The sequence below is a fragment of the Betta splendens genome, chromosome 24 (genome assembly GCF_900634795.4).
Source record: "Betta splendens chromosome 24, fBetSpl5.4, whole genome shotgun sequence".
NCBI lineage: Eukaryota > Metazoa > Chordata > Actinopteri > Anabantiformes > Osphronemidae > Betta > Betta splendens.
Window position 1 is genome coordinate 3,873,103 of NC_040901.2, and position 24,480 is coordinate 3,897,582.

Genomic DNA, 24,480 nt, shown 5'->3' on the forward strand with positions numbered 1-24,480 from the left:
TTGGAGGAGAAAATTGTGATTTTTTTTTTTAATTTTAAAATGTATTATTACCAATTTTTTTTACTTTTGCCAAAACATCTCTGACATAAACATAGGCGTGAAGGCACATGATAAATTCATATTGCATCCATTAAAACATTGGGGAAAACTAAACCTAAATAATTTTGCATGCGTGTCACCAAATGTTGTATGATATTATGCATTGTATTAAAGTTTTAGCGTCGTTTCGGGGTTAATAAGCTGACCCATGTGTCATATTGATGCTGTGAAGAAGTAAGAAGCTGTCTGGAAGCATTTTACAACAAACCCTGTTTTGTCGCCATCTCCCGGACGCATAGAAAAACGCTGTTTGTAAGTCCGCCTCTTCCGGTTCCATTTTCGCGGGTGTTTTTAAGTAGGCGTGTTCATGCGGCGATCCCGAGGTTTTCATTGGACCGTTGCACTTCCGCCCTCAAATCTATGATGTCGGCGCATGTAAACTTGACCAATCGCACGTCACGTTCTACTTGGACGCGGCACGTAGTGGCGCGAAATCCCTTCAGTCGAGTGTTTAGTCTGCAGGACTACACACAGTACCGGTTTCTGAGCCGTATTTTATTATTTTCGGAGCTGATTAAATAGTTGAACGCAATGGCGACTGATATGGTTGATGAACAGGAGATGAGGGAGGCTCAGAGGGACTACCTGGACTTTCTAGATGATGACGTAAGTCTGCCTTTGAGTGAGGTTTGTTGCGTGGATGAAACATAGAAGCCATGCGGTGAGAAGAAAAGAAAAGCTTTCATTCTAGTCAACTTCATTTGTTCCTGATTGGTGCTTTTTAAAATGTATTTATCTTGTATTGCCACTGAAGCTCAGAAGAAACAACATGAAAGTGATGTGAGCTAAACGTAATCAAACCGTTATTCCACTGTCATTTTTCTGCATGTAGCAAGATCAGGGCATCTATCAAAGCAAAGTCCGGGACATGATCAGCGAGAATAAGGCTCGACTCATAGTCAACATCAACGACCTGAGGAGACGCAACGAGAACCGGGCTGCAAAGTAAGAAACACATCTTTTATGTAAACATTGTAGTTTCTTTTATGATCTCTACCGTAGCTCTACATTCACAGCACGATCTGTTTTACTGGAAGTGAGTAAATATTGCAGTGTAGCATTTTATAAAGTCTCTGATTACACTTGGCTTTATTACAGCCAACAGACACACTGTTTGCTTTGATAATAAAAAATAAAAATGCAAAATCTCTGCTAGGCTGATGAGCAACGCCTTCGAGGAGCTGCTGGCGTTTCAAAGGGCCCTGAAGGACCTGGTGGCCTCGGTGGACGCCACCTACGCCAAGCAGCATGAGGAGTTCTTCATCGGGCTGGAGGGCAGCTTTGGCTCCAAGCACGTCACCCCTCGCACGCTCACCTCCCGACTGCTGGGCAGCATGGTGTGTGTGGAAGGCATCATCACAAAGTGTAAGCTTCTTAAAATCAACACCCTACAGCCTAAGTCTTTGATTTGCATTTGGATTAATGTGTAATAAAAGAGTATGTATGCTTCCCAGTGTCATTTATGTTCATATGATTACCTTGTTCTCAAGGTTCCCTGGTGCGGCCCAAGGTGGTGCGTAGCGTCCACTACTGCCCGGCAACCAAAAAGACACTGGAGAGGAAGTACACGGATATGACGTCTCTGGATGCGTTCCCTTCCAACGCCATCTACCCCACCAAGGTGCACACATACAGGAGGCCTGTGGTCTTCATAGTAGAGTTAAATCCATTAGTTTTACTCACTCGGTTGCTGTCCTCCAGGATGAGGAGAACAACCCTCTGGAGACAGAGTTTGGCCTGTCCAGCTATAAAGATCACCAGACCATCACGGTGCAGGAGATGCCGGAGAAGGCCCCCGCTGGCCAGCTGCCGCGCTCAGTGGACATCATCCTGGACAACGACCTGGTGGACATGGTCAAGCCGGGAGACCGGGTTCAGATCATTGGAACGTACCGGTGCCTGCCTGGCAAGAAGGGAGGATTCACCTCGGGGACATTCAGGTGAGAGCGATCAGTGATTGGGGGGCAGTTTTATTTGTTTGCCCTTCATCACAGATATAATCTCTAAATCCTTCCCCTCCCAGGACCATCATGATAGCCTGCAATGTTAAACAAATGAGTAAGGAGGTGTCCCCCCACTTCTCTGCCGACGACGTGGCCAAAATCAGGAACTTTAGCCGGACCCGAGCCAAAGTATGTATTATATCTTGACAAGAGTAATCACTCTTTAGCTAAATTATAAAATAAATAAACTTCTTCATTTTTTTTCAGGATGTGTTTGATCAGCTAGCTCGCTCTCTGGCTCCCAGCATCCACGGCCACGAGTACATCAAAAAGGCCATTCTGTGCATGTTGCTGGGCGGGGTGGAGAAGGTGCTGGAGAACGGCTCCCGCATCAGAGGCGACATCAACGTCCTCCTCATCGGTACCAGAAACGCTTGCTGTATTGCTATTTATTGTGTTGCCAGGCAAATGACTCACTGCGTGTTTGTCCTCCAGGTGATCCATCGGTAGCCAAGTCACAGCTGCTGCGTTACGTCCTTCACACAGCACCCAGAGCCATCCCCACCACCGGACGAGGCTCCTCCGGCGTGGGTCTGACCGCTGCCGTCACCACTGACCAGGAGACCGGTATGAACATCACACTCCTGCATTAAAAAGCCACTCGAGCAGCTTCTTTACTTTAGATGGAATAATCATCAATCCGGTACCAGGTGAGCGTCGCCTGGAGGCAGGCGCCATGGTTCTGGCCGACCGCGGCGTGGTGTGCATTGACGAGTTCGACAAGATGTCCGACATGGATCGCACGGCCATCCACGAGGTGATGGAGCAGGGCCGCGTCACCATCGCGAAGGCTGGCATCCACGCCCGCCTCAACGCCCGCTGCTCTGTGCTGGCAGCCGCCAACCCCGTGTACGGCAGGGTGAGGAACGTGGCTGACAACCACTGTGCTGTAACCTAAGCTTGTGCGTTGTTGTTTTTTTTTTTTTCCTCTTGTCTAACATTGTAAATGCTCTCATTACTCTAGTACGACCAGTATAAAACCCCCATGGAGAACATCGGTCTGCAGGACTCGCTGCTGTCGCGTTTCGATCTCCTCTTCATCGTGCTGGACCAGATGGACCCTGAACAGGACCGCGAGATCTCGGACCATGTGCTGAGGATGCACAGATACCGCGACCCCCGCGAGCAGGAGGGAGCAGGTGCTGTGCATCAGTGATTAGTTAAGCTGTAGCTGTGATTGATGCTGGATTTCTTATGTATCATATCTTTTATGACTCAAGTTGTTTATGTTCTCTCTCTGTTTTAGCCATGTCTCTTGGTGGGACGGTGGACATCCTGGCTACGGAAGACCCAGACGCGATAGCAGATGATCAAGAGGAGCTGCAGATCTATGAGAAACACAACAACCTGCTCCATGGAAGCAAGAGAAAGAGGTAGTTATAATAATATAACGTGCTGTGAGCACTGACCAACACCCAATATGGTGTAAACTGCAAAACAAGCATAACAAACGGTTCTTGTGTTCTTTTTCAGGGATAAGATTGTGAGTAAAGAGTTCATGAGGAAGTACATCCACATCGCAAAGGGCGTGACGCCAGTGCTGACGGAGGAAGCTGCCAATCACATTGCGGAAGAATACTCGAGGCTGAGGGGCCAGGAGCAGCTGGGCTCTGATATCGCCAGGGTGAGTAGGAGCTCTCATGTAATGATGCCAGCCGCAGACGCTGCTAAATTCAGATGGAACATTGTATACAACACCAGCAAATGGTTGTTTTGTGCTGATTCGGTTCCTTTCTCCACAGACCTCTCCAGTGACGGCCCGAACGCTGGAGACGCTGATCCGTCTGTCCACAGCGCACGCCAAGGCCCGCATGAGCAAAGCCATAGAGCTGGAGGACTCGGAGGTGGCCGTGGAGCTCGTCCAGTTCGCCTACTTCAAAAAGGTCCGTGACCCTCTTTACTCAAACAGGACGACGGGTCCTTCGAAGCCGTACAAAGATCGCATGACTATTTGTGCTCTAACGTGTTGGGTTTTCTTTACGTTCTGTAGGTTTTGGAGAAAGTGAAGAAACGTTCAAGACAGGAGCAGGATTCTGGTTCAGAGGAGGAGGACGAGGAGGCATCGACTCAGCGTTCACAGAGAACTGTGAGGAAGAGGTACCGGTTATTAATGGCCTTTACTGTGAAAAATATGTTCCACCGACTAGAGTCATATGCTGCATTTCAAACTACAGGCACACTTATTGCTGGTCATTAACAATATCCTGTGTTGCCTGCAGGGGGCGACGTGGTTCTCAGAGCGGCGAACCATACAGCCCATATGACTTCAGTGAAGAGCAGGACGTCCCACAGAGTAGGGGCATTTTCAGAGGAAACACTGAGACTGTTTTGTAGCTAGCTGACATAATCACTTTAATGATTTGAACCATACTACTGCTAAAGTTTACAACATAGTTATATTTCAGACATAAATATTCAGAAATAATGAAGTTGACTCCGACTCTTGTTCCGTAGTTCAGGCAGGCACACCAAAACCAGCCAAGCCACAGCAAAAAGAGCCGGAGGAGCCAATGGACGCTACATCACAGGCTGAGGAGCCAGAACTCTCTGCAGAAAGGTGAGAGACTAGATCCCAAGGTCTAATTCGAACAGTTTATGAAGGGACGATTGTGTTTCACAAGGAGTCTCTGAGCAAATAGCACAGGTTTATAACCTGCTGTCAAATGGAACCAAACCTAAAGCACAGTTTTCCCATCGCCAGGCTCAAAGAGTTCAAGTCGTCCCTGTTCGCCGTCTTCCAGTCGGCTCACGCTCAGTCTGTGAAGATGAAGATGCTCATGGCCGACATCAACAAGGAGGCACAGAAGCAGTTCACGGAGCCCGAGGTGCGCACCGCCTTGGCTCGCATGCAGGACGACAACCAGGTCATGGTGGCCGATGACATCATCTTCCTCATCTGAGGGAGGAGGATGACTTTCTGAAACCAGCGACAGACTTCTTAAGAAACTGCAACTTGTGTCGAGGCATATTTGTTTCACCTGATATTGAATTCTTCTTTGTGCCTAGTGCCTTGTTCGCGTTTCACCTGCAGTTTAAGGCAGTTTTCTTCCGAGGAGCAAAGTGCATGAAACCAGTGTGCATGTGTGGAAGCAGAACCGGTTCTAGAGTCTTTCTCGTTTCTGCTACTTTGTCATGTTCTTATCATAATTAACACAACAGCCTGTTGCACTTTTGTTTAACAGGGGAACAATAAGCACATTAAGGAAATGTTCTATGGTCATTTGATTTTTGAGTTTGTATATAGTTGAAGATGTGATTTGAAATGAATGATGTGTATTAAAAAAAAAAAAAAGTAATTCAGTAAAGGCTCTGTTCTTATCTGCATGTAGATCCAGCAGAAATCACTGCTGGCGTCGTGCTGGTAAGTTTGTGCTGTGAAGTGGCAGCTTGTCTCCCGCCCCCTGGGCGCAAACTATCGTTCTGACTGGTGAGGTCGAACCGCAGCAATGGTCTGCGATGCGGAGGAGACTCGATTTCCCACCAGTGTTTTGCTCAAATGATTCGACCTCTTCCTTGTGTATCGGCGTATTTACAAGAAGCATTTAGTTTAAAACCCCAGGGCGTCCAGTCATTGTGTTGTGTGCGTGGGAGGCTCCTGTAACGTTCGTATCACACTTTAATGTTAGTAATCTGAGGTTTAACAGGCAAAGTGTCTGTCAAAATTAAAAGCCATTAAGCTTTGCACTGATGTTTGTTTGAGCCTTTTACCTCTCCATCATGTACACAAGGTATCAACACTGCTGCATCATCATCATAACAGGTTTTGTCTTGAATAGTGAAATCATCTAAACCCTTTGCTTAATAGCAACTGAATGGAACAATTACGATCAGGCTTTATCTTAAAGTCAAATCATTAACAGGCACAAGTACCCACTCAATTTAAAGTTCTGGAATGTAACACTAAGCACAGTGTCTGTAAACGCTGTGTTCAACTTGTTTCTACTGGCGCCAAACAGGAAAAAACACCGATGCACATGAAACGGCCTCACTCCGCCGGGTCTGGAGCTGCCGCTGCCGTATGTGTGGTTATTACCAGAAACTGAAAACAAGCTTGTAATAAATGTTTTGATCAAATGTACAAATGTAAAGCAGAATTAATTAAAGTCGACAGAAAATTATTGTGACCTGGTGGTTTTGATGAGTAATGTTCAGATATCTTATAATGAAGGACTTTTCTTTGGAGCTTTCTTTTATTATTTTGCACGCTCTCATCTGACTGTGTACTATATGCGTTTGTTTAAGCTGGTGGCTTGGTTGGTAGTGTGTTTGCGTGGGGAGCAGAAGGTCCCAGGTTCAGAGCCCCAAGTGTGTCCTTAAGTAAGACTAGCTATTATTAACATTTTTTTAATTATTTTTCACTGATTTAAGTGAATCATGGGAGAATATGTGCTTAGTTCATTTCAAAAGCAAGTAGGAGCAAATCACAGACAAATGCAGCTGCACACTAGTCCCAAACTGGTCCTTTAACGACTAATAGTTCTGAAAGAACGCCGGACGTGAGTTACAGGGTCTTTTCTATGCTTTGAAAATCAGAACACTTTACTTAATGAATAATAGACAGCAGATGTTTCCCTTTCCTTAACACCAGCTTGAGGCGCTATAATACAGCAGAAGCATCGAGCTGAGGAGGAGAAATTCCAGCGCACTGTTCATGTTTTTTCTACTTAATTATGACTTTACAGTATCATGTCATCATCTCCTCTTTCTGTTCCAGAGCCAGGATTCACAGAACTAGCAGCAGTGTGGCTCCATCAGGTGAAGGATGCTGCACAGACACGCCGGCGCTGAGGCTGCACTTTCTGCAGGGGAAACTGTTTTGGCGCTTGTTTAGGAAACCTTCACTTTTCTCTTGACATAAGATGCACTGAATGAAGAGAAAGAATGACTGTGGGGGAAAATGTGCTGCACTCCCGTGGCTTTCACTTTCAACCTCCTGTTCCAAATTAAAGTAAGATATGTTTTGACATTTTTCAGCAGTATGAGATTTTTTTTGTGACATTTTACCATCATTATTTGTTCAACAGCTCATCACAGAGTATTTATTATTCTCAGAATCTACATCGCTCTGCACTAGGATGTACTCTCAAATTTGGTCTGTTTTTATTTTACTGGAACTAAATAGGAACAAGAGATGCTCTGGCATTGCTTAAGTCTGTAATGTATTCATATTACCCTCATCACTGCTGGCTGCAAAGTGAACCACTGAATCATCAGAATCCTTTCAGGATTAATTACCATCTCAAGATCTTTTTATTGATTCAAATGGTCTGTTGCTTCTAAATTTGTAACTAATGTCATATGCATCATGTTATTATTAACATTAAATACTGGCAGATTCTTGAGAGTCCAAGTGGCCAAAAGGTTGTCCATTAATAAATATGAGATATGCAGAAATGTCACGTGGAAGTGATTCTTCACCACAAATAATATAATAAGTATTATTATTACTTTCATGAACAGAGAAAGGTCAACTATTGGAGGGTTACATCACCACATTCGTATCATTTTCCACTATATAACTCTATAACTATTATCACCATCAGTCTCGAAACTGTTTCATTGCAAACTGTGTGTACTGTAGCTCAGAAATAATTTGATCACTTAATTCCCCACCTGATACAGTTGTGCTGCAGTCAGACTCCTCAGTGAACGCGAGGAGAGCAGATGCTATCACATGGTCTTTGAACAGAAGTTATGCTGATTTATTACCAGAACCGCTGTCAGCATTTCTTTGACCTACATTGTTTAGAGCGCGTTGGCAGCGTGTAGGAGGATTTACTAGTTTTGCATAACTTCAGGCTAAAACATTCATTTTAATGTTTTATATAATGTCTTTTCTTATATGTATATAAAATAAAAAGGTCCTAAATGGTTGTGTTTGTTGGTTCGTTAACGGAGAAACTAATTCTAAAACTAATCCTAGTGTTACGTATAAGTCAGAGCTGCATTGTGTAGATTTCTTTTTTTGTGTATAGAAAAACAATCCAGTATTTATTACTAACTGATAATCACTGAGTTTCCTTTTTTTGACTTGGCACCATTCACTTTTAACCATGTTCCGGCCTCATTTGTGAAGTTTTTCTCATCAATAAAATTTGTCTTTGCTCATTTCTTTTAGACATGAAAGTCATTTGTTTAGTGTTTTAGCAGTTTTGACACCTTTCACAGGATGTGAGAGGTCAAAGATGTATAAGGTGTTGCTTAGATCAATTGCCTTTTTTTCACTATTCACTTATGACGAGTCCAAACTGGGTCAAGTGAGGGAGCATGAAGCATTCTTGTCATCTGCAATCTTTCAGCCATTTAGACATGAGAAAACTATGCGCACATGCATATATTAAAGAAATGAACGAAATGGAGCTGGCAAAAGAAAAAGAATCCTCGAACCACAGGCACAAAAACACACAGATGTAGGTTTGACATCCCTGACAGTCAGAGCGGAAGTGCACTGCGAGTGCTGCCAACACACACCAGCACAGGCTGCTCTGCCTTATAAACACGGGGAGAATGTAGACGTCACGACACAGCGGAGCGGAGCTTCACAGGAACCAGTTGAGCTGTGGAGCGGGACGGCAAACCATGCTGCTGGTGAGTTTTATCCTGAGAGGACGACGGCAGCTGTTCAGACTGGGTTTTAAAACTGAATAAGCAATAAATAAATACTAACTTTATAAATTTACTAAGAAATAACACAAAAAGCTCTGAAAGCGTTGGACCCATTTTCCTTAGACCTGCCTTTTCTGCCTCACACAGCTTTTGGACAGGTTTCTGCATGACTGCTGCTCTCGTTTCCCAGGTGCTGAGAGCTCTGATCGTGGTGGGTCTGGCCGCCCCGCTGCACGCCGCTAAGAACAACCGCTCGGCGCCCGTGAAGCTGTGGAATGGAACCGGACTCAGAGGCAAGACGGTGAAGCTGCTCCTGGACCCCTCGGTGCAGCTTCGCGCCCCCAGCAGGTCCGTATCCTCCATCGCCAGCCAGTCCCTGTCACCGTGGACCTACAGGTGAGGCATCATGAGAGCCTACTGTCATGTTTTACTTATTACCATCTGAAGTTATCTTTATGATCGTCCATCTTTTCACCGCTCACGACTCTGTAGCTACTCAATTGATGAGTCGCGAATTCCCAGGAGCATCGCCCAGGCCCAGTGCCTCACGTCTGGCTGCCAGACCCTGCAGGGAGGAGGCGAGGATCTCGCTTTGGAAGCCAAACCCATCTACTACCAGGTGCTGGTTCTGCACAGGTGAGCTGCACGTAGCCCAATATTTGATTTCTAGTCGTACAGTTATGCGCCGACTCAAAGGTGCTCGCTTGTAAAACGTGGGAGTAGGAATCTGGTCAAAGACGCAACCAGGTTCTTAGACTTCTCTCCTCAGCTCCTTTCTGGTAGCACACATGCATCTCTGAAAGCATCGTCAGAAGCCCATGTGTGTTCGAATTGCAAATAGCCTTTCAGTGATTCATTTCCTGTGGCAATAAGCTGAGTCAAAAGTAATCAAAACCAGGAGATGTGTAAAACTGTTGATGTTGTCGTGTAGCACAATTTTATTTAAGTGTGGTTTGATACCAACTAAAAGTGATCTATTGTTTTTGTGCTGCATCATTTACCGAGGTTTAACCTCAAAACCCCAAATTGTTTTTTCCCTTAGACCCCTTTGGCAACACATATTTCTAAAGTGCGTTATCCCCCATTAATCTTTGTTTGATGAATACAATATGTAGCTCAATTTAGTTTTACTTTTGTTTTGTCATTCTGCTCTATGGAATGCACTAAAAACCACAGTTCATTGAACGTCTCGTGGTTTTTGAGGGTTTGTAAAGTTTCCATAGTAAAGATTAGGGGGAACATCAGCAGTATAAACACCACGGTGGGAATAGTTCAACTGTGTGAACTTAATTTTGACCTCGACCCAAGTTTAAACTGATACAAGGACTGTTTTTTTTATTTCTCTCTAGAGTCCAACAAAATCCAACCAAAAGTCCAACCAAAAAGAAAAAGAAGTATAAATACAAACTAGGGACGGAGCTGGTTGCAGTGGGCTGTACCTGCGTGAGGCCCAGTGTCCTACCACAGCAGTGATTCCTCATGAACTGTGAAAAAGCCTTTGTATTCTATCCTTAGAGTTAGCGATTTCCTGATGCAGCTTGTAACTCACTAGCTGCACACTGTGACTATTCAGGCAGCAGCTGAGGTTCTTTCTGCCCCTAGTGGTGAAAAAGTATGTGAAGCTGCTCTAACAAGCGGTAAAAAGATGTTACACAGTTATTGTATCATTTCAAGATGTGTTATTTTCTAAAGGCGCTGTTGAATTACATATTTTAATATTGTTACATTATGTAACATTAATATAATTTTTTGTTTTCTTTTTGTGATTTGTTTGATTTTACTTGTTTAGTGTTTTAGTTTAATTATATTAAACCTGTTTTTATTTTATTAAAAATAAAAAAAAAGGAGTTCATCTTGGATCTGAGTGATGAATCACAGAGCAGAGTAGTAAAAAGAGACCAGAGCCCATGGTAGGTTCAGTCAAGCTGCTTTTACTGACCATGCCAAACACTGTAGATGCAATCAATTCAGCCTCGAAGACACACAGCAACACACAAGGACAACGAGCACAACCCCCACGTCGGGACTCCCCTGTTCCTGTGCGACGTTTCAAATTCAAGTCAGTATGACTCAGCAACTCAAGATTTCATCTTTCTGGTTCCTCCTCTGGGTTTATCATTAACCGACAATCAATCATCACAGTGAACGGAGGCTGGCGTCAAACAAAATTAATCCCAGTCCTGAACTAGTGTTAGTCACTGCGTTAACGCGTTGTCGCGTCACCCTTGTTTTAACTGCATTTTCAGTCCGTTTTGTGTTTGATTATGTGCTTTTGAGTTGTGCTTAAAGAAACAAGAGTGCAGTCGGTGCTCTAAATCTAAAAGACTCAAAGGCATCTCACTGACCTACGTCTACACTACGATTAGAGCTTTACAAAGAGCCTGGAAATGGCAGAACACGCCACAGTTGTCCTGTAAAAACACACAGACGGCCGATTCAGAGACCGTTTAGAACGATTCGCCGAATTTAGCACGGACACGTCCCCAGAAGGAACGAAGACTTCCAAAAATGTTGCCGCAAAGAAACACAAAAAAACAGCGTTAGACCCGCGGGCCCAAGCAAAACAAATCCATGTGTGTGTGTGTAGCAGAAGAATGTGAGTTATGTGCTGTCTATGTGTAGAGACTGGTATGTAAATGAAAAACGTATGGAGTCGGGCTCCTAAAACACACCAGTACGTCCAGTTCAGCTCAAACACATCATCTTCTACAGCTCCCGTTTAGTCGCCGCTATCAGGTCTAATGTAATTTGTGTAATTACTGCATGTTGCTGCCAATTTGGGAAAAGTGAAATGACAGAGCATCGCTAAAGTCAAGAAGAACATACAGCAGCTCAGGTACTAATCACTCCCAGCTTCTTTCCTGCTTGGCTGCACGTCTCGTTTCCCACCGCACGAACCAAGCAGCCCATTAGCTAAATATCTATATTCTGTCTGATGCCACAACATCACTCGTTTGAAAAAAGTTCAATTTCAGCATCAAGACTAAACTTTGTGCACCTGGTCCAGAATTGTCATCGATATCAAATTTGAAAACTTTCCCTTTGTTGTAGCTGTTTTGCAAGGTCTTCTTTTGTAATGTAAATTCCCATGTTTTTTTCACTAACTCAGAAACCTCCCCCAGTCCCTCGTGTTCTCTCTCTGTGCTCCTCTCGTCTACCGGCAGGCTTCCTCCTTCATCTCCTTGTTCTTCCTCACTTCCTCAGCGTGCTTGTCCTGCAGACCAACAGAGTGAATACATTAACGGGGAACTAAAATCTCCTTGTTAAATTTGCAAGTGCACTGATAAAGCTTGAAAAAGACGTGAAACCAAGAGCCTCCTGTTTGAGGCTGAAAGCAACTGTTCAACAGGGAATGATGTTGTAACGAGCCGGAAAAAACAGATGTAAAGACATAAACTATCAATCTGACCCGTTCCAGCTGTTGACCGACACACTGGCCTTTAGCTGTGTGCTTTTCATTATGGGATATGCAAAAAAAACTTACCACTACTTAATCATTCACACGACTGGGGGTTGAAATATGTCTTGTGTCTTAGTGTGTAAGTGCTTGAGTAGCATCTCCTTTTTTTGTTACTTTTCAGTGTTTTCCTCTGGTCGCATTTAATAACGACGATTGGTTCCAGCTGATTTTTTTGATTTTGGACTATAGGCTGCAACATGTGTCCAGCAGATGACCTAGAATCAAACCGTGCAGTTGGCCACAGACCACTGTAAACAATATCTGTATTGCTCCTGATGACAGGTAGGATCCACTCATGAGCCGTTCCTTTTTGTTACACAGACGTTGGGCAGCGTCTCAATGCTGTTAGTCAGTTGCCTTTAACCGTACCTTCTCCTGCAGCCTCTCCAGCATGGCGGCCAGCAGCGCCTCCCGGTTCTCCTTGTTGGCCTCCATCTTCTGCTCCAGCTTCTCCTTGGCGTTCTTGATGAAGTTGTTGTTCTCCTCGAAGGCCTTCTGGATCACCTCGCGCTCGTGCTCCCTCTTCTCGGCCAGGTGCTTGAGCAGCTCGGCCTCCTGGCACTAGAAGACGGAGGAGGAGGAGGATGCAAATGACGAAGAGTCAGCTGATCATGACAGGAACACAGAGATATTAGGTTCCCTTTTCACCATTTTTGCAGCATTTTTTCTTACTTGGTGCCTCAACTGTAGTAGTGTCTCTCTCCTCACCTTAGACCTTTACCCTCTCCCTTCTTGTCCTACTTTGCCATGATTGCTACAAGCCATTGTGTGCTTGTAGTTCTTTGGTGCCTCCCTGTTCTTCTCGCCCTTCTTCCTTTTCTCTCCATCTTTTCCTCTCTCCCTTCTTGGTTCCATTTAAACCGTCGTCAGGCGTTTGTCCAGTTGCATTAAGGATTTGATGATACACTACGCCCCCCTACCTTTCGCCTCTCCTCAGCAGCCTCCAGCTTCTTCTGAATCTCCTCCAGGGAGGGGTCGCGGCGCTGCGGCATGGATGCGTTGAGCTCTGGCACGCCGTCAAAGGATGGGGGCTTAAGGATGACCTCGAAGGCTTGACCTGATGCCCGCTTATTCAGCTCAATTACCTCCACGTCTTTGATGACACACCAGCCCAGATCCACTGCATCTGTGGTGTTGGATTATAGCCAGGTTCCGTTTTAACACTTTCATTCACCACCAGTGTGTATCTAAGGTGCATTAGGTGGCTTGTTATTTACACTAGTTTTTCCTACATTTTCCCAGAATTGATTGTGGCTGTGTTTCCCCCACAAATGTTTTACCTTCTGCCTTGTATGTAGACTTTTCTGCAGTCTGTGGGTTGAAACAGGAGCAGAACAGAGACACCAGGGGGAGCTCTTTGACCTTCTCTTTGTAGGCTGAGGACAAGCACACACACAAAAAGAACTTAGTGGTGAACCAGCATTTGTCCACTAGTGGCATAACTCTTGTTTTCAGGATTGGGGACTAGTCGTTTAATGCTTCAGATGACAAAAGGGCAGCTGTGGTGGGCGGGTTACAATCTGCTGAGGCTGCGATTACCTGCCAGAGTCATCTTCTCGCTGCAAATGTAACTCTTCAGGGATGCTGAAGATCCTTCTCACTCTGTCAGGGAGAGACAGAGAGGAAGAATGGAACGAAGCAGCAGCGGTCGCGTAACGAATGTCACAGGTAAAGGGGAGATTTAACAGGGTGAAAGAAACCGCAGAACACTTGTATAGGCCCCTCCCATTAAAGTTTAATTCAGCCAATTAGAGAACAGCGTTGGCCAGCAGAAAACGCCTGAGGGAGTCACACCGGATCTGAGTGTGCTGTAGTTTGTACCTTATGCACATTGTTTCAATATGCATATTTATATATAGTACTTTTCACAGATAACAAACATGCTTTTAGTCAGAGTTTAAATAACCATGAACTTTATCATAGGAGCCCCGCACATAGTATGTTCCACAGTCCAGTGAACAGAGTAATTACATTTTAATCTGGGATCCAGTGTCATGAGAATTAGTTACATCCACCGGTAAAGCTGGCAGGAAGGAAGCAGCAGAAGACTAGTTCCATCCTTCCACTACCTGTACTCCCTAATTCTTTATTATTGTATTATTTACAACCTACTGATATGGATCCCACCCTGTACTCATTATGAATAACTAGTGTAACTAAATGAAAAGTGTCTCAAAGTAAAACCAGCCAAGTTACACTTTTACATGCACACACACACACACACACACACACACACACACACACACACACACACACACACACACACACACACACACACACACACACACACATGCACTCATGCACACACTTGTACCAACATCAAAGTGAGGGCCTCCATTGACATAATGCCTTCTCTAGCCTCTTGCCCTAATCTTAACCATCACAACTAAAGGCAGATGTCCAACCCCTAATCTAACCCAAAACTCAATTCTAACAGCCCGAAAATCACTTCAATGCAAGTACGAGCACACACACACACACACACACACACACACACACACACACACACACACACACACACACACACACACACACACAAAAAGGAGACGCACGATTTGCTGAAGTGCACAGTTACATGATAATTTTTCATTACTTTGTTGAGAGCTCACTGCCCTTTATTTCAAAAAGCAAAGAGTGAGTAACTTGTGTTTGTACTTTAAATATTCAGACAATAAGCTTATCATAACTATAAAAATCAAATCGTTTTCAACCAATAAACTCAAAGTAGATCTGGTTTATGTTAAACAACCTCTGCCTTCTAAGGAATTGCGTTAAGCGTTATATTGCCACCTATTGGCAGAAGAAGTGATAAGCCTCCATCACAGACAGGCAAATACAAAATAGATAAAAACTATTTTACAGCTACTAAGACTGAAAAATAATTTTAAAAAACAGTCATATGCTGTGACTTTACTCTTAGATAGTAAACTATGACGTAAGCAAAGCATTATTCTGGAGATCCATCAAAGTTTAGAAACAAATGAAAGAAGAATGAAGACAGCGGAACAGAAAATGAACCAAAAATGAACAAACCCCCCACAATTTGTTGTGTTTTTTAGCTTAATTTAACTTCTAACTTAACTGCAACTTACAGTCTATGTAAAAAAATACAAAATGTTTTCATGCCTTGTCTTTATACCTTTACATAACTTATATGCTATGTTGCTAGTAGTAGCTGCTATTTGATTGACGTGTCTGGATGCTATATGTTGTGTATCCACTGAATGGTATAAAATACGAAGTTAATTGGCATATTTTGGAGGTGTTCGTAGGCCAATGTTGTTATTATTCAGCAGATTCCAGTAGTAAGCGCTTGTGTAATGCCAATAATAATAATAATAATAATAATAATAATAATAATAATAATAATAATAATAATAATAATAATAATAATAATAATAATAATAATAATAATAATAATATATTAAGAATTCCAACATGCAGCATTATAGATTAATCTGAGTCTCCAGGAAATGATCAACCCTGTTACCATGGTTGCATTTTACTTCCATCTCCTTTTTCTTACCTAAACATTGCAAGGACATTATAGATACAGAAGAATGAATGTAAAATATTATAATATACAGCTATAGATTACACCTTCATAGCTGTGAGAGAACTAAATAGGATCTAACGGCTCGTGACTTTTTTTCCACTGCCTTGTTGCCATATGAACAAACTCTCCTTCCTTTTTTCCCTTTTATTTGCTATAGACTTGAAGCTGCATATGCATATGTGCAGGATCAATGTTAAATGATACACGTCACGCGACATACAGTGTGTGGGTACATCGAATTTTCTCTTTCACCCTTTGCCCATCAGCAGAAACCACAGCATCATCAATGTCCTCACCCTTGTCCCGTTACACCCTACTGCCACTCTCACACGCACATGCACACAAACACACACACAAGCAAACATGCAATATGAAATTTAGATAAAAATCCCCAAATCTTTAGAGCCGAAAGTGGCACAGTTGAACTGGGGATGCTGTGATTTGTAATGCAAAGGCTATAGACTTACCCCCCTCTGTCCCTGTTGTCTCTGCTGCTGATGGTGACTACAGCTACCCCCGCCTAGCTGCACAGATACAGGCGCCGGGCAACAGCATCAGCAACAGCATCAACGCTGCATCCATGACATCACCTTGGAGACGCCCTATTGGTCCAAGACACTGCCAGCATCCAAGCCTCACAGCCAACGAGAGGCTGAAGGGGAGGGCCATCAGCTCTTTGTGTAGGACTGCAGGGTGGGTGGTAAAATCAGTTTTTTTATGTGGTGCAGTGTGTGTGTGTGTGTGTGTGTGTGTGTGTGTGTGTGTGTGTGTGTGTGTGTGTGTGTGTGTGTGTGTGTGTGTGCGCACATGTATATTATGCATGGAAAATGTTTCAGTGAATTACTCAGTGTGTGTGCGTGCATCTCAGCAGGGGGCGAAGCTAAGACTCACGCAGGGGACTGAATTATTTAGATGCTAACTGTAACACAAGACAAACCTTCAACAAAAAGACAAGTAGCAACTGTTTGAGAGCCAGAAGATGCAATCAAACCTCCTGCCTTTGGCTTCGCTTCTCTTTTTCAGTAAAGATCATTTATTCATTTAAGGCAGGAAAAAGGAAATGTATGAAACATTTGTTTGCATCTTTGCATTCATGAATACTTTTTCATTATACTGTACATTAAACATTGGCTTTGGGATTTAGATATTAATTAACATTTATTACCACAGTGAGCGCCTGCCCAAAAGCTCATGTCTCAGATTTTTATTCTGCTTTCTTGCTCATAAATGAGTCTGTGCTGGCAAAACTACTGTAAGTCCACTACCAGCAGCCACTTTGATATGATCCCCTTGTTCTCACATAGTCACTGTAATTCTAAAACTTAGATTACAGTCGTGGGTAATCAGTGTAGGAAAATAGTTTTGATGATGAGTATTTCTTCTTGGCTGAGTTTCATGCTTCACTTGTTCCTGATCGCTGGTCTTTTATTAGACTTTTATCTCTGCCTCTCACTGCTACAGTAGATTTGAATTTACACTGAAGTACTATTACTACAGTTAATATTGGTGATAGATGTACAGGTAATATTGATATATTGTTTCCCCAAAATAATTCCTTAACTTAAAATTTTATACATCAAAATTACCAAACACCAAGAGAAAACATGAAGCCATGGAATAAAAGCAGGGAACCAGTGACACGTGGCTTGTCGCCACCCTTTGATCCTGTATTCCACTCACACTGCTAACATGATGTCACCGCAATGAAAGAGCTCACAGCACCGGAGAGGGAGCCACAGTTTGCATGAGGTCACATCAGGGTGTGTCCTGTTGTCTCTCTCTCTCTCTCTCTCTCTCTCCCTCTCTCTCTCTCTCTCTCTCCCCCCCTCCTCTCTCTCAGCCAGCCCTGATGGTAAATGCACATGTGGCATTAGACATCAGACACATCCTAGTAATTAGATCACCGGGGACAGCGAGACAAAATAAAATACGAACGTTTGAGTAGAGTGGGAGTGGGTGAGACAGGAATAAGATCAAACAGATTGTTTCATTGACTGAGAGGAAAAAGACGAGAGCCATAGAGAACCATATGACCCAGCAACAGTGAAGGCAGGGGATGGATGCAGGATTATACAAAGTAAGAAGGTGTCAACTATACAGAATGTAGGAAGCAGCCTGTTCCCCACTCCACCTACAGTAACTGTCCAACTTTCCTACATTGATTGATTGATTGAGCCATAATAGCTAATGTACATATGCTGGAAACTATTTGTTAGCAGAAATTCCTAACTAAACTAAACTTTACTTTACTAAAATAAAGTAATTAATTAAGAGTAATTAAATAAGTTTTAAATTAAATAATTTTCGTTTATTACTTCTATTGTACATTAGTAATAATAGTAGTAATAGTAATTATAATGGAACCAAGCAAAATCCTGCCAATTAAAGCTGTTTGTGTAACATGTGCGGTGTTTTACCTTGGGGCAGGTCAGGGTGAACCTTTTATTCTATCCAGTTTATGTGTATAGCACCACATGACAACATCGGCTTCCTCGAGGCACTTTACACAGTGAGGTTCAAAATAACAGCAATTTCAGAAGAGACCCTTCTTTCTGTAGGTTTCTGTAATGTGCTCTTCCTCCAAACCATATTTTGTTTACTTTCAGCAGCATCTGTGGATGCAGCAACCTGAGGAACACCATGGCATAAAGAAAACAGAAGAGCGGATGTGTAGCCGATGGCCTTGTTCACTTCTCAGCCTTATCCTTTCAGATAAATGCTTATTCCAGATTGCTCTTTGAGCGTTTTCAGATTGTGATACAGCTCTTTATAGCCTAAAGTTAAAAGCACTAAAGGACATGGACGCACGCACTCGCCCACACACTGCTGGCCCTCGTGGCCTGTTAAAGCATAAACAGCTTCAGATGCTTAGAGGCAGCACGATCAGTAGTCTGACATCATCTCCCAATGCCTCAGGATGAGATCATCCATCGTAACTACCCCTCTTACTCACTCTGGTGTGTGCGTGTGAGTGTGAGCACTTACAGTAAGTTTTGTGAATACTGTAAATGAACCGATTGTGTGGTGAAGGTGTTCGCTGAAGGACGATTGGGTTACTGGTAAAATGTTCCTCAGAGTGATCTAATTGAAGAGGAAGGACTTTTACTTGAATTGATTCTGTCAGGTATGGATCTGCTTTCAAGAGAAAGCAAAGCTGCACCTACATGAAAGCTGGGTGTCACTGGTGCAGAGCCCTGCTGAGTCTGAGCTAAAGGGCTTAGATCTGCACTGAAGCTCTATTACAGTAGTCACAAGACAAATAATATTTTTAATTTGCCTTTTTTTTCAGACTTTCTCCATATCACCTTTCCAAAGATCACATGTCAGAATTGGACTGTTACCATAGAAACAAGGAAATTAGGAATACTGTGGAAACGTAATTAGTGACTGCCAGAAAAAACAACTGCATTTGAGTTGTGGGCACAGCTAGATGTGATGCATGTGGAAATGATGTGTTACAAGATGTTTGAATTTTAATGAAAATGGAAGTGATGATTGTTGGGATATTTCTGTGTCATGAATTGGTAGTGTTAGTCACTGTTTTGCCATTTCCTGTTTTATTGTCTGCTACTTCCGGTTTAGTTCCTTGTTATATATATCATATTTCAGTACTCACCTTGTTTGTTTGCCAGATTGTCGCATGTTCACACCACTTTCCAGCATTCTTGTTTCGCTTCCAGTTCTCCTGCCATTTGGAACTGATGCCCGTGTCCCAAGTCGTGTGTCCTGAGTCGTGCATTTGGGTCCTTCATCCCTGTTGTTCTTGACAATTCTGTGTAATATCTGCCAAATGATGACGATTGACAGCTATCTCAGAGAGGAAATAGAACTTTAGTGCTAGCTGTTGTGAAATCTGCATGTGGGCGTGGATCACGATGAAGAGAATCACGCTGTCTGTGTTATCTGCAAATACCTGAGTATACTGGACGAGTATTTCCTGATATCCTCGAGTATCTCGATGTCCTTATTTACTCCTCTGGATTTACCATTAACTGCAGTCTGTGTTTTTCTGAGCAACAGACCAACACTTGTTCATGGTGAGTTTGATGAAGCAACTCTGGTCTCATTTAGTTTAAACGTCATTCAACAGATTAAGTGACCCCTCAGACATGAAACTCAGTCAGCTGTGGTGGGTTAAATTTCCAGGTCCATTTGTTCTAACGTCACAGCTCCTGTTTTACTTTCTCCACGTGCATCCTGTCTCTAAGATGCTAGATTATGCTCTGAACCTTTCCAACATATGACCAACAAAGTGCAGAAGATTTTACAGTAAGTGAGCCAGGTGTCTAAAAACAGCAGTTCTGCCCCTGCCACATACTGACATCACTTAACAGTGTTAGAGTTGTTTAAGTGTTTCCTGCTGTCAAGTCACAGTTTAGTCAATTAGGAGGAAATTTTATTTATTATAAATGCGTCAGTAAAACTTTTTTTTTAGCTGTTGCACAAAGCCACTGCAGTGGTTCTGTCCAGATACTTCACACTTGCTACTGGTCCTGGTCCTTAGGCTCTTCCTGGTGGCTGCATGTCAAATTTTAGGAGAAATGAACCAGACAGAACCACTGAGTAAAGACTTTATTGGCAAGAAGTATGTGCACACACAGAAAACACCACACACATCAATTATACGTGTGTATGTATGTTTTGTTTAAGTGCCACATGCCTGTTTTCTGTGAATATCTCTTTATTGCTCTCTATGTTGTATGTATGCTTTTTGTCCATATGTCTTATTAATTCACTAGAGTGATGCTCTTTTATCCAAGACAAACCCCTCAAAGGCAGACAAATAAGGAAACAGCAAAGTCAACAAAGCACATGACTGGACGTCAGCCTCATAATTTAAAGGGAACATCAAGTTTATATGACCCTCTTCTCTGGGAATAAATAGAGGGCCTCATCTTCAGCACTCATCGAGATCTGCAACTATGGTTTTTCAGAACAATCTTCCCACAGCTCCACCCTTGCTGCCTCCATCGACTAATAGTGCCTGCTACGACGGCAATGATGCCAACACCTTTTCAGCATTGATGCAGTTCAGTGACTGAGCCTCTCTGGATTTGGAATCACCATTTATGACAGCGACGAGGAGAATAAGAGCGCAGCATCCTGCCTGTCGATCATCTCAATACTGAACAACGATCTCCACCTTATCTCATCGTAGGTGAGAATGTTTGCATGCGAGTGGTGTGTGTCTGCTTTGCTCTGGCATACAGGCGAAACTCTTTTGAATCAAACAGATTCAAAAGAGTTTTACAACAAAGTATTTAAAGTCCTGAAGAAACAATATAATTAGGCAAAGCATCGGTTGTGGGGCGATACAATAAAACTTTATAGCATAAATTGTATCGTTACTTTACAGGTAAAAACACACTCAGATATATCGAGGTTTTGTACAGTAGGGTCCTTTTATGAAGCCGAATTACAGAAAGTGACAGTGTCTAGAGATAAAATCTTCAAGGTGGAAAAGATTTTGGGCAAAATAGGAGGGCAGGAGCATGTTCTGGTTAAATGCTTAACAGTTATACAAAGTCGTCGGAGATTGTGAACGTGTAAGATATGGATGAGGATAGCTTTTACATCACCCTGTCCAACGCGAGCACGGAGCTCTTCCCGGACAACACCACCTCTGAATTGAACGATAGAGAGAGCCTTATGAAGCAGCTGAACAACAGGTTTAAAATGCGGGCAAAAATAATATGCTGAGCTGTGAGACGCACATTCATAACAGTGACTGCTAAAAACACTGATTTGGATGTAATAAGCAGGGCCGTTAGTAAATTCACTTCTCCTGTCTAAGAAATTATCCCAGTCCTTATGTAGGATATATTTCAATTTAATGGAGGGATGATGGTTATTTAAAATATTAAAAAACTCAATGAAACCAAGTGTGTCGTGGGTCCAGATGCCCATGATGTCATCCAAATAGCGTTTGTAGAAAAGAGGATGTTTATTACATTTGGATAAAGCTTCTCGCTACCTCTCGCTCATATATAGGTATGCATACGAGGGCGCACACTCTGCCCCATACTGTAGCCATCTAGTAGTGCTTATTGTCGAATTGGAAATCGTTATTATTAAGGCAAATTTTTTATAATTCCAAAACTTGTTCATCTGGTCTCCCTGGATCTGGATGTGTATTGCACGTACTGCTTCTAAACCCATTTCCAAAGTTATGTTGGTATATAAGCTTTCAACATCTATAGTAAATAAAATTTCTGAAACCAGAGGTGTCAGAGGGTGGATAGTGTCTAAAAAGGTGTAGGCATCTTTAAGATAACTCGGATGCTTGCTGGAGAGGTCCTAGAAAATTATATGCTGTTTAAATATTGGGCTTCACAAAAATATTGGGAGACCCTCTGCTTAGCTGTAATAAATTGTTCCACATGAAGTTGGACTACAATTGATCTAAACGGTGGTGCATGTAGGCTGCAAAGAATGGGTTTATAATGATTTTGATTGCCAAGCTGTCTATTTGCTTGAAATGCATGTTGAAATTTATTCGTAATTACAATCTTTGATCCCTTATCAGCAGGTTTTATGATAATAGTGGCTTGGGGGCTTAGTTGGTAGAGCATTGACTTGGGGAGCAGAAGGTCTCAGGTTCAAAGCCCACCAGAGCACCAAGTGTGTCCTTGCACTAGGTCCCTATGGGCGACACTGTGGTGGTGTTTTACTGTGGAGCTCCCCCCTCAGGGGATGGTTAAAAATGCAGAGAATATGTGGTGGGTCATCACATTACCAAGTGTCCCGTACTTCAACGTAAAGAGTGGGCGAGCATTCAGCGCCGGAGGAGTGTTGGCTTTGTGCTGAATGTTTCTCATCTGTCAGACCGCCTTGATCTAGATCCCCTAATAGCTACCACAAACGAAAAAGTAATTGGCCGGGGAGTGGGAATGACGGATTGAGTGCTAGTGTTTATGCCCATCACTAACTGCATTAGAGGCTAAGTTTTGTGGTCCTTATGTGGTGCGGCGAAAGCACAGCGAGACTGGGTATGTAATAGAAGATGGACACCGCGTTCCAAATTATTATGCAAATTGAATATAAGTGTCAAAAACATTAAATGTTTAGTTTTCAAAGTAAACTCATGGATGGTATTGCATCTCAGGGCTCATTGGATCACTGAAACGAATTTCAGTCACCTGTGATAATTAGTTTGTCAGGTGAGCCCAATTAAAGGAAAAGTACTGAAGAAGTGGTTCCACATTATTAAGCAGGCCACAGGTTTCAAGCAATATGGGAAGGAAAAAGGATCTCTCTACTGCCGAAAAGCGTCAAATAGTGCAATGCTTTGAACAAGGTATGAAAACATACCTACATACATAGAGTATTTCACGAAAACTTAGGCGTGATCATTGTACTGTGAAGAAATTTGTGGCTAATTTAGAGCACAGACGTACCTTTGTGCAGATAAAGGCAGACTGAGGAAGGTTTCTGCCAGACAAATCCATCGGATTAAGAGAGCAGCTACGAAAATGCCATTACAAAGCAGCAAACAGGTATTTGAAGCTGCTGGTGCCTCTGGAGTCCCGCAAACCCCTAACCAATTCTCACAAGCAGATTTGCAGGTTGCAGTGGGCCCAAACATACATGAAGACTAATTTTCTAACAGTTTTGTTTACTGATGAGTGTCGTGCAACCCTGGATGGCCCAGGTGGATGGAGTAGGGGATAGTTGGTGGGTAGCCACCATGTCCCAACAAGGCTTGCGACGTCAATAAGGAGGTGGAGGAGTCATGTTTTGGGCCGGAATCATGGGCAGAGAGCTGGTAGGCCCTTTAAGGGCCTCAGAAAAGACCTCAGAAAAGTATGTAGAGTTTGACTGACCACTTTCTTCCATTGTACAAAAAAAAGAACCGTGCCTTCCGTAGCAAATCATCTTCATGGATGACAATGCACCATATCATGCTGCAAAGAATACTTCTGTGTCACTGGCTGCTATGGGTATAAAAGATGAGAAACTCATGATGTTTGCCACCATCCTCCCCTGACCTTAACCTAATTGAGAACGTTTGGCGCATCCTCAAGCAAAAGATCTATGAGGGTGGGAGGCAGATCACATCAAAACAGCAACTCTGGGAGGCTATTCTGACATCCTGCAAAGAAATTAAAGCAGAAACTGTCCAAAAACTCACACGTTCAATGGAAGAATTATGATGGTGATATCAAAGAAGGGGTCCTATATTAAGATGTAGCGTGTCCTGTTACAACGTTTTTGATTGAAATACCTTTTGAGTCCTGTAAATATGACTTCCTAATGCTGCAAATTTGACAGAAGCCCATTTTCAGTTCTTTACAACCTATTCAATTTCTTAACTCTGTTGTGCATAATAATTTGGAACAGTGCATTTTCAGTTTGTTATTTTTAAAATAAATACTGTTACCATTAGGACGTTGGTTCAATAAAAATTTAATTATACCCTAATGGTTGATGACTTAAAAATTATACCGACTGTCATTTGCATTGACTAATTCTAAAACATTAGAGAAAAACACATGTGCATAATAATTTGAAACGCAGTGTATTGTCACCGCAAGACCACTGCTTCGGGTGCACCCGCCCTCTCAGTACTGTCCAGAGAGGGATGGACTTTGGGTGGGCATTATGGAACCGAGTTTTCGGTGGCAGTATTCTGAGATTTTAAGAGATCTGCACACCTATCTAACATTTGAAGAATTCGGCTAAAAACGATCCGTTCAAGCTCATTGACAGAAATCGTTCACTGTTCTCTGACACACCGACCCAAACCACTTTGTTGG

The 24,480-nt window shown here is 42.9% G+C and overlaps 3 protein-coding genes across 4 annotated transcripts; 2 read left to right on the plus strand and 1 right to left on the minus strand.

The window, feature by feature from the left end:
- Window positions 1-512: 512 nt before the first annotated feature.
- On the plus strand, window positions 513-5,821 carry mcm3 (minichromosome maintenance complex component 3). Its single transcript, XM_029141141.3, has 17 exons — window positions 513-705; window positions 932-1,044; window positions 1,256-1,464; window positions 1,590-1,720; window positions 1,801-2,039; window positions 2,123-2,231; window positions 2,310-2,463; window positions 2,538-2,669; window positions 2,753-2,961; window positions 3,067-3,241; window positions 3,349-3,475; window positions 3,576-3,726; window positions 3,845-3,985; window positions 4,093-4,199; window positions 4,322-4,395; window positions 4,557-4,659; window positions 4,804-5,821. Exons 1-17 carry the CDS (start codon window positions 631-633, stop codon window positions 5,000-5,002), a joined length of 2,448 nt encoding a protein of 815 aa, XP_028996974.1. The 5' UTR covers window positions 513-630; the 3' UTR covers window positions 5,003-5,821.
- A 2,756-nt stretch (window positions 5,822-8,577) lies between these two features.
- On the plus strand, window positions 8,578-10,560 carry il17a/f3 (interleukin 17a/f3). 2 transcript variants are annotated; one of them, XM_055506315.1, is made up of 4 exons: window positions 8,578-8,690; window positions 8,856-9,104; window positions 9,201-9,344; window positions 10,058-10,560. In XM_055506315.1, the coding sequence occupies exons 2-4, from the start codon at window positions 8,875-8,877 to the stop codon at window positions 10,179-10,181; spliced, it is 498 nt and encodes a 165-aa protein (XP_055362290.1). In that variant the 5' UTR covers window positions 8,578-8,690; window positions 8,856-8,874; the 3' UTR covers window positions 10,182-10,560. The 2 variants fall into 2 exon arrangements, with proteins under 2 accessions (XP_055362290.1, XP_028996977.1); XM_029141144.3 differs by having other exon boundaries at window positions 8,581-8,690; window positions 8,899-9,104.
- A 63-nt stretch (window positions 10,561-10,623) lies between these two features.
- stmn4 (stathmin-like 4) lies at window positions 10,624-16,338 on the minus strand. Its single transcript, XM_029141143.3, has 6 exons — window positions 16,192-16,338; window positions 13,708-13,770; window positions 13,449-13,544; window positions 13,089-13,294; window positions 12,538-12,729; window positions 10,624-11,922 (listed from the first exon to the last, which is right to left on the minus strand). Exons 2-6 carry the CDS (start codon window positions 13,718-13,720, stop codon window positions 11,863-11,865), a joined length of 567 nt encoding a protein of 188 aa, XP_028996976.1. The 5' UTR covers window positions 13,721-13,770; window positions 16,192-16,338; the 3' UTR covers window positions 10,624-11,862.
- Between the last annotated feature and the right edge of the window lie 8,142 nt (window positions 16,339-24,480).

Coding starts and splice junctions, on each gene's coding strand:
- mcm3 (XM_029141141.3), top strand. CDS start 631: ATGGCGACTGATATGGTTGATGAACAGGAGATGAGGGAGGCTCAGAGG. Junction 1,045..1,255: donor AACGAGAACCGGGCTGCAAA/GTAAGAAACACA, acceptor AATCTCTGCTAG/GCTGATGAGCAACGCCTTCG. Junction 4,200..4,321: donor CAGAGAACTGTGAGGAAGAG/GTACCGGTTATT, acceptor TGTTGCCTGCAG/GGGGCGACGTGGTTCTCAGA.
- il17a/f3 (XM_055506315.1), top strand. CDS start 8,875: ATGACTGCTGCTCTCGTTTCCCAGGTGCTGAGAGCTCTGATCGTGGTG. Junction 9,105..9,200: donor CTGTCACCGTGGACCTACAG/GTGAGGCATCAT, acceptor ACGACTCTGTAG/CTACTCAATTGATGAGTCGC. Junction 9,345..10,057: donor CAGGTGCTGGTTCTGCACAG/GTGAGCTGCACG, acceptor ATTTCTCTCTAG/AGTCCAACAAAATCCAACCA.
- stmn4 (XM_029141143.3), bottom strand. Junction 13,295..13,448: donor GTCTACATACAAGGCAGAAG/GTAAAACATTTG, acceptor CCAACACCACAG/ATGCAGTGGATCTGGGCTGG. Junction 11,923..12,537: donor TGGAGAGGCTGCAGGAGAAG/GTACGGTTAAAG, acceptor GTTGGTCTGCAG/GACAAGCACGCTGAGGAAGT.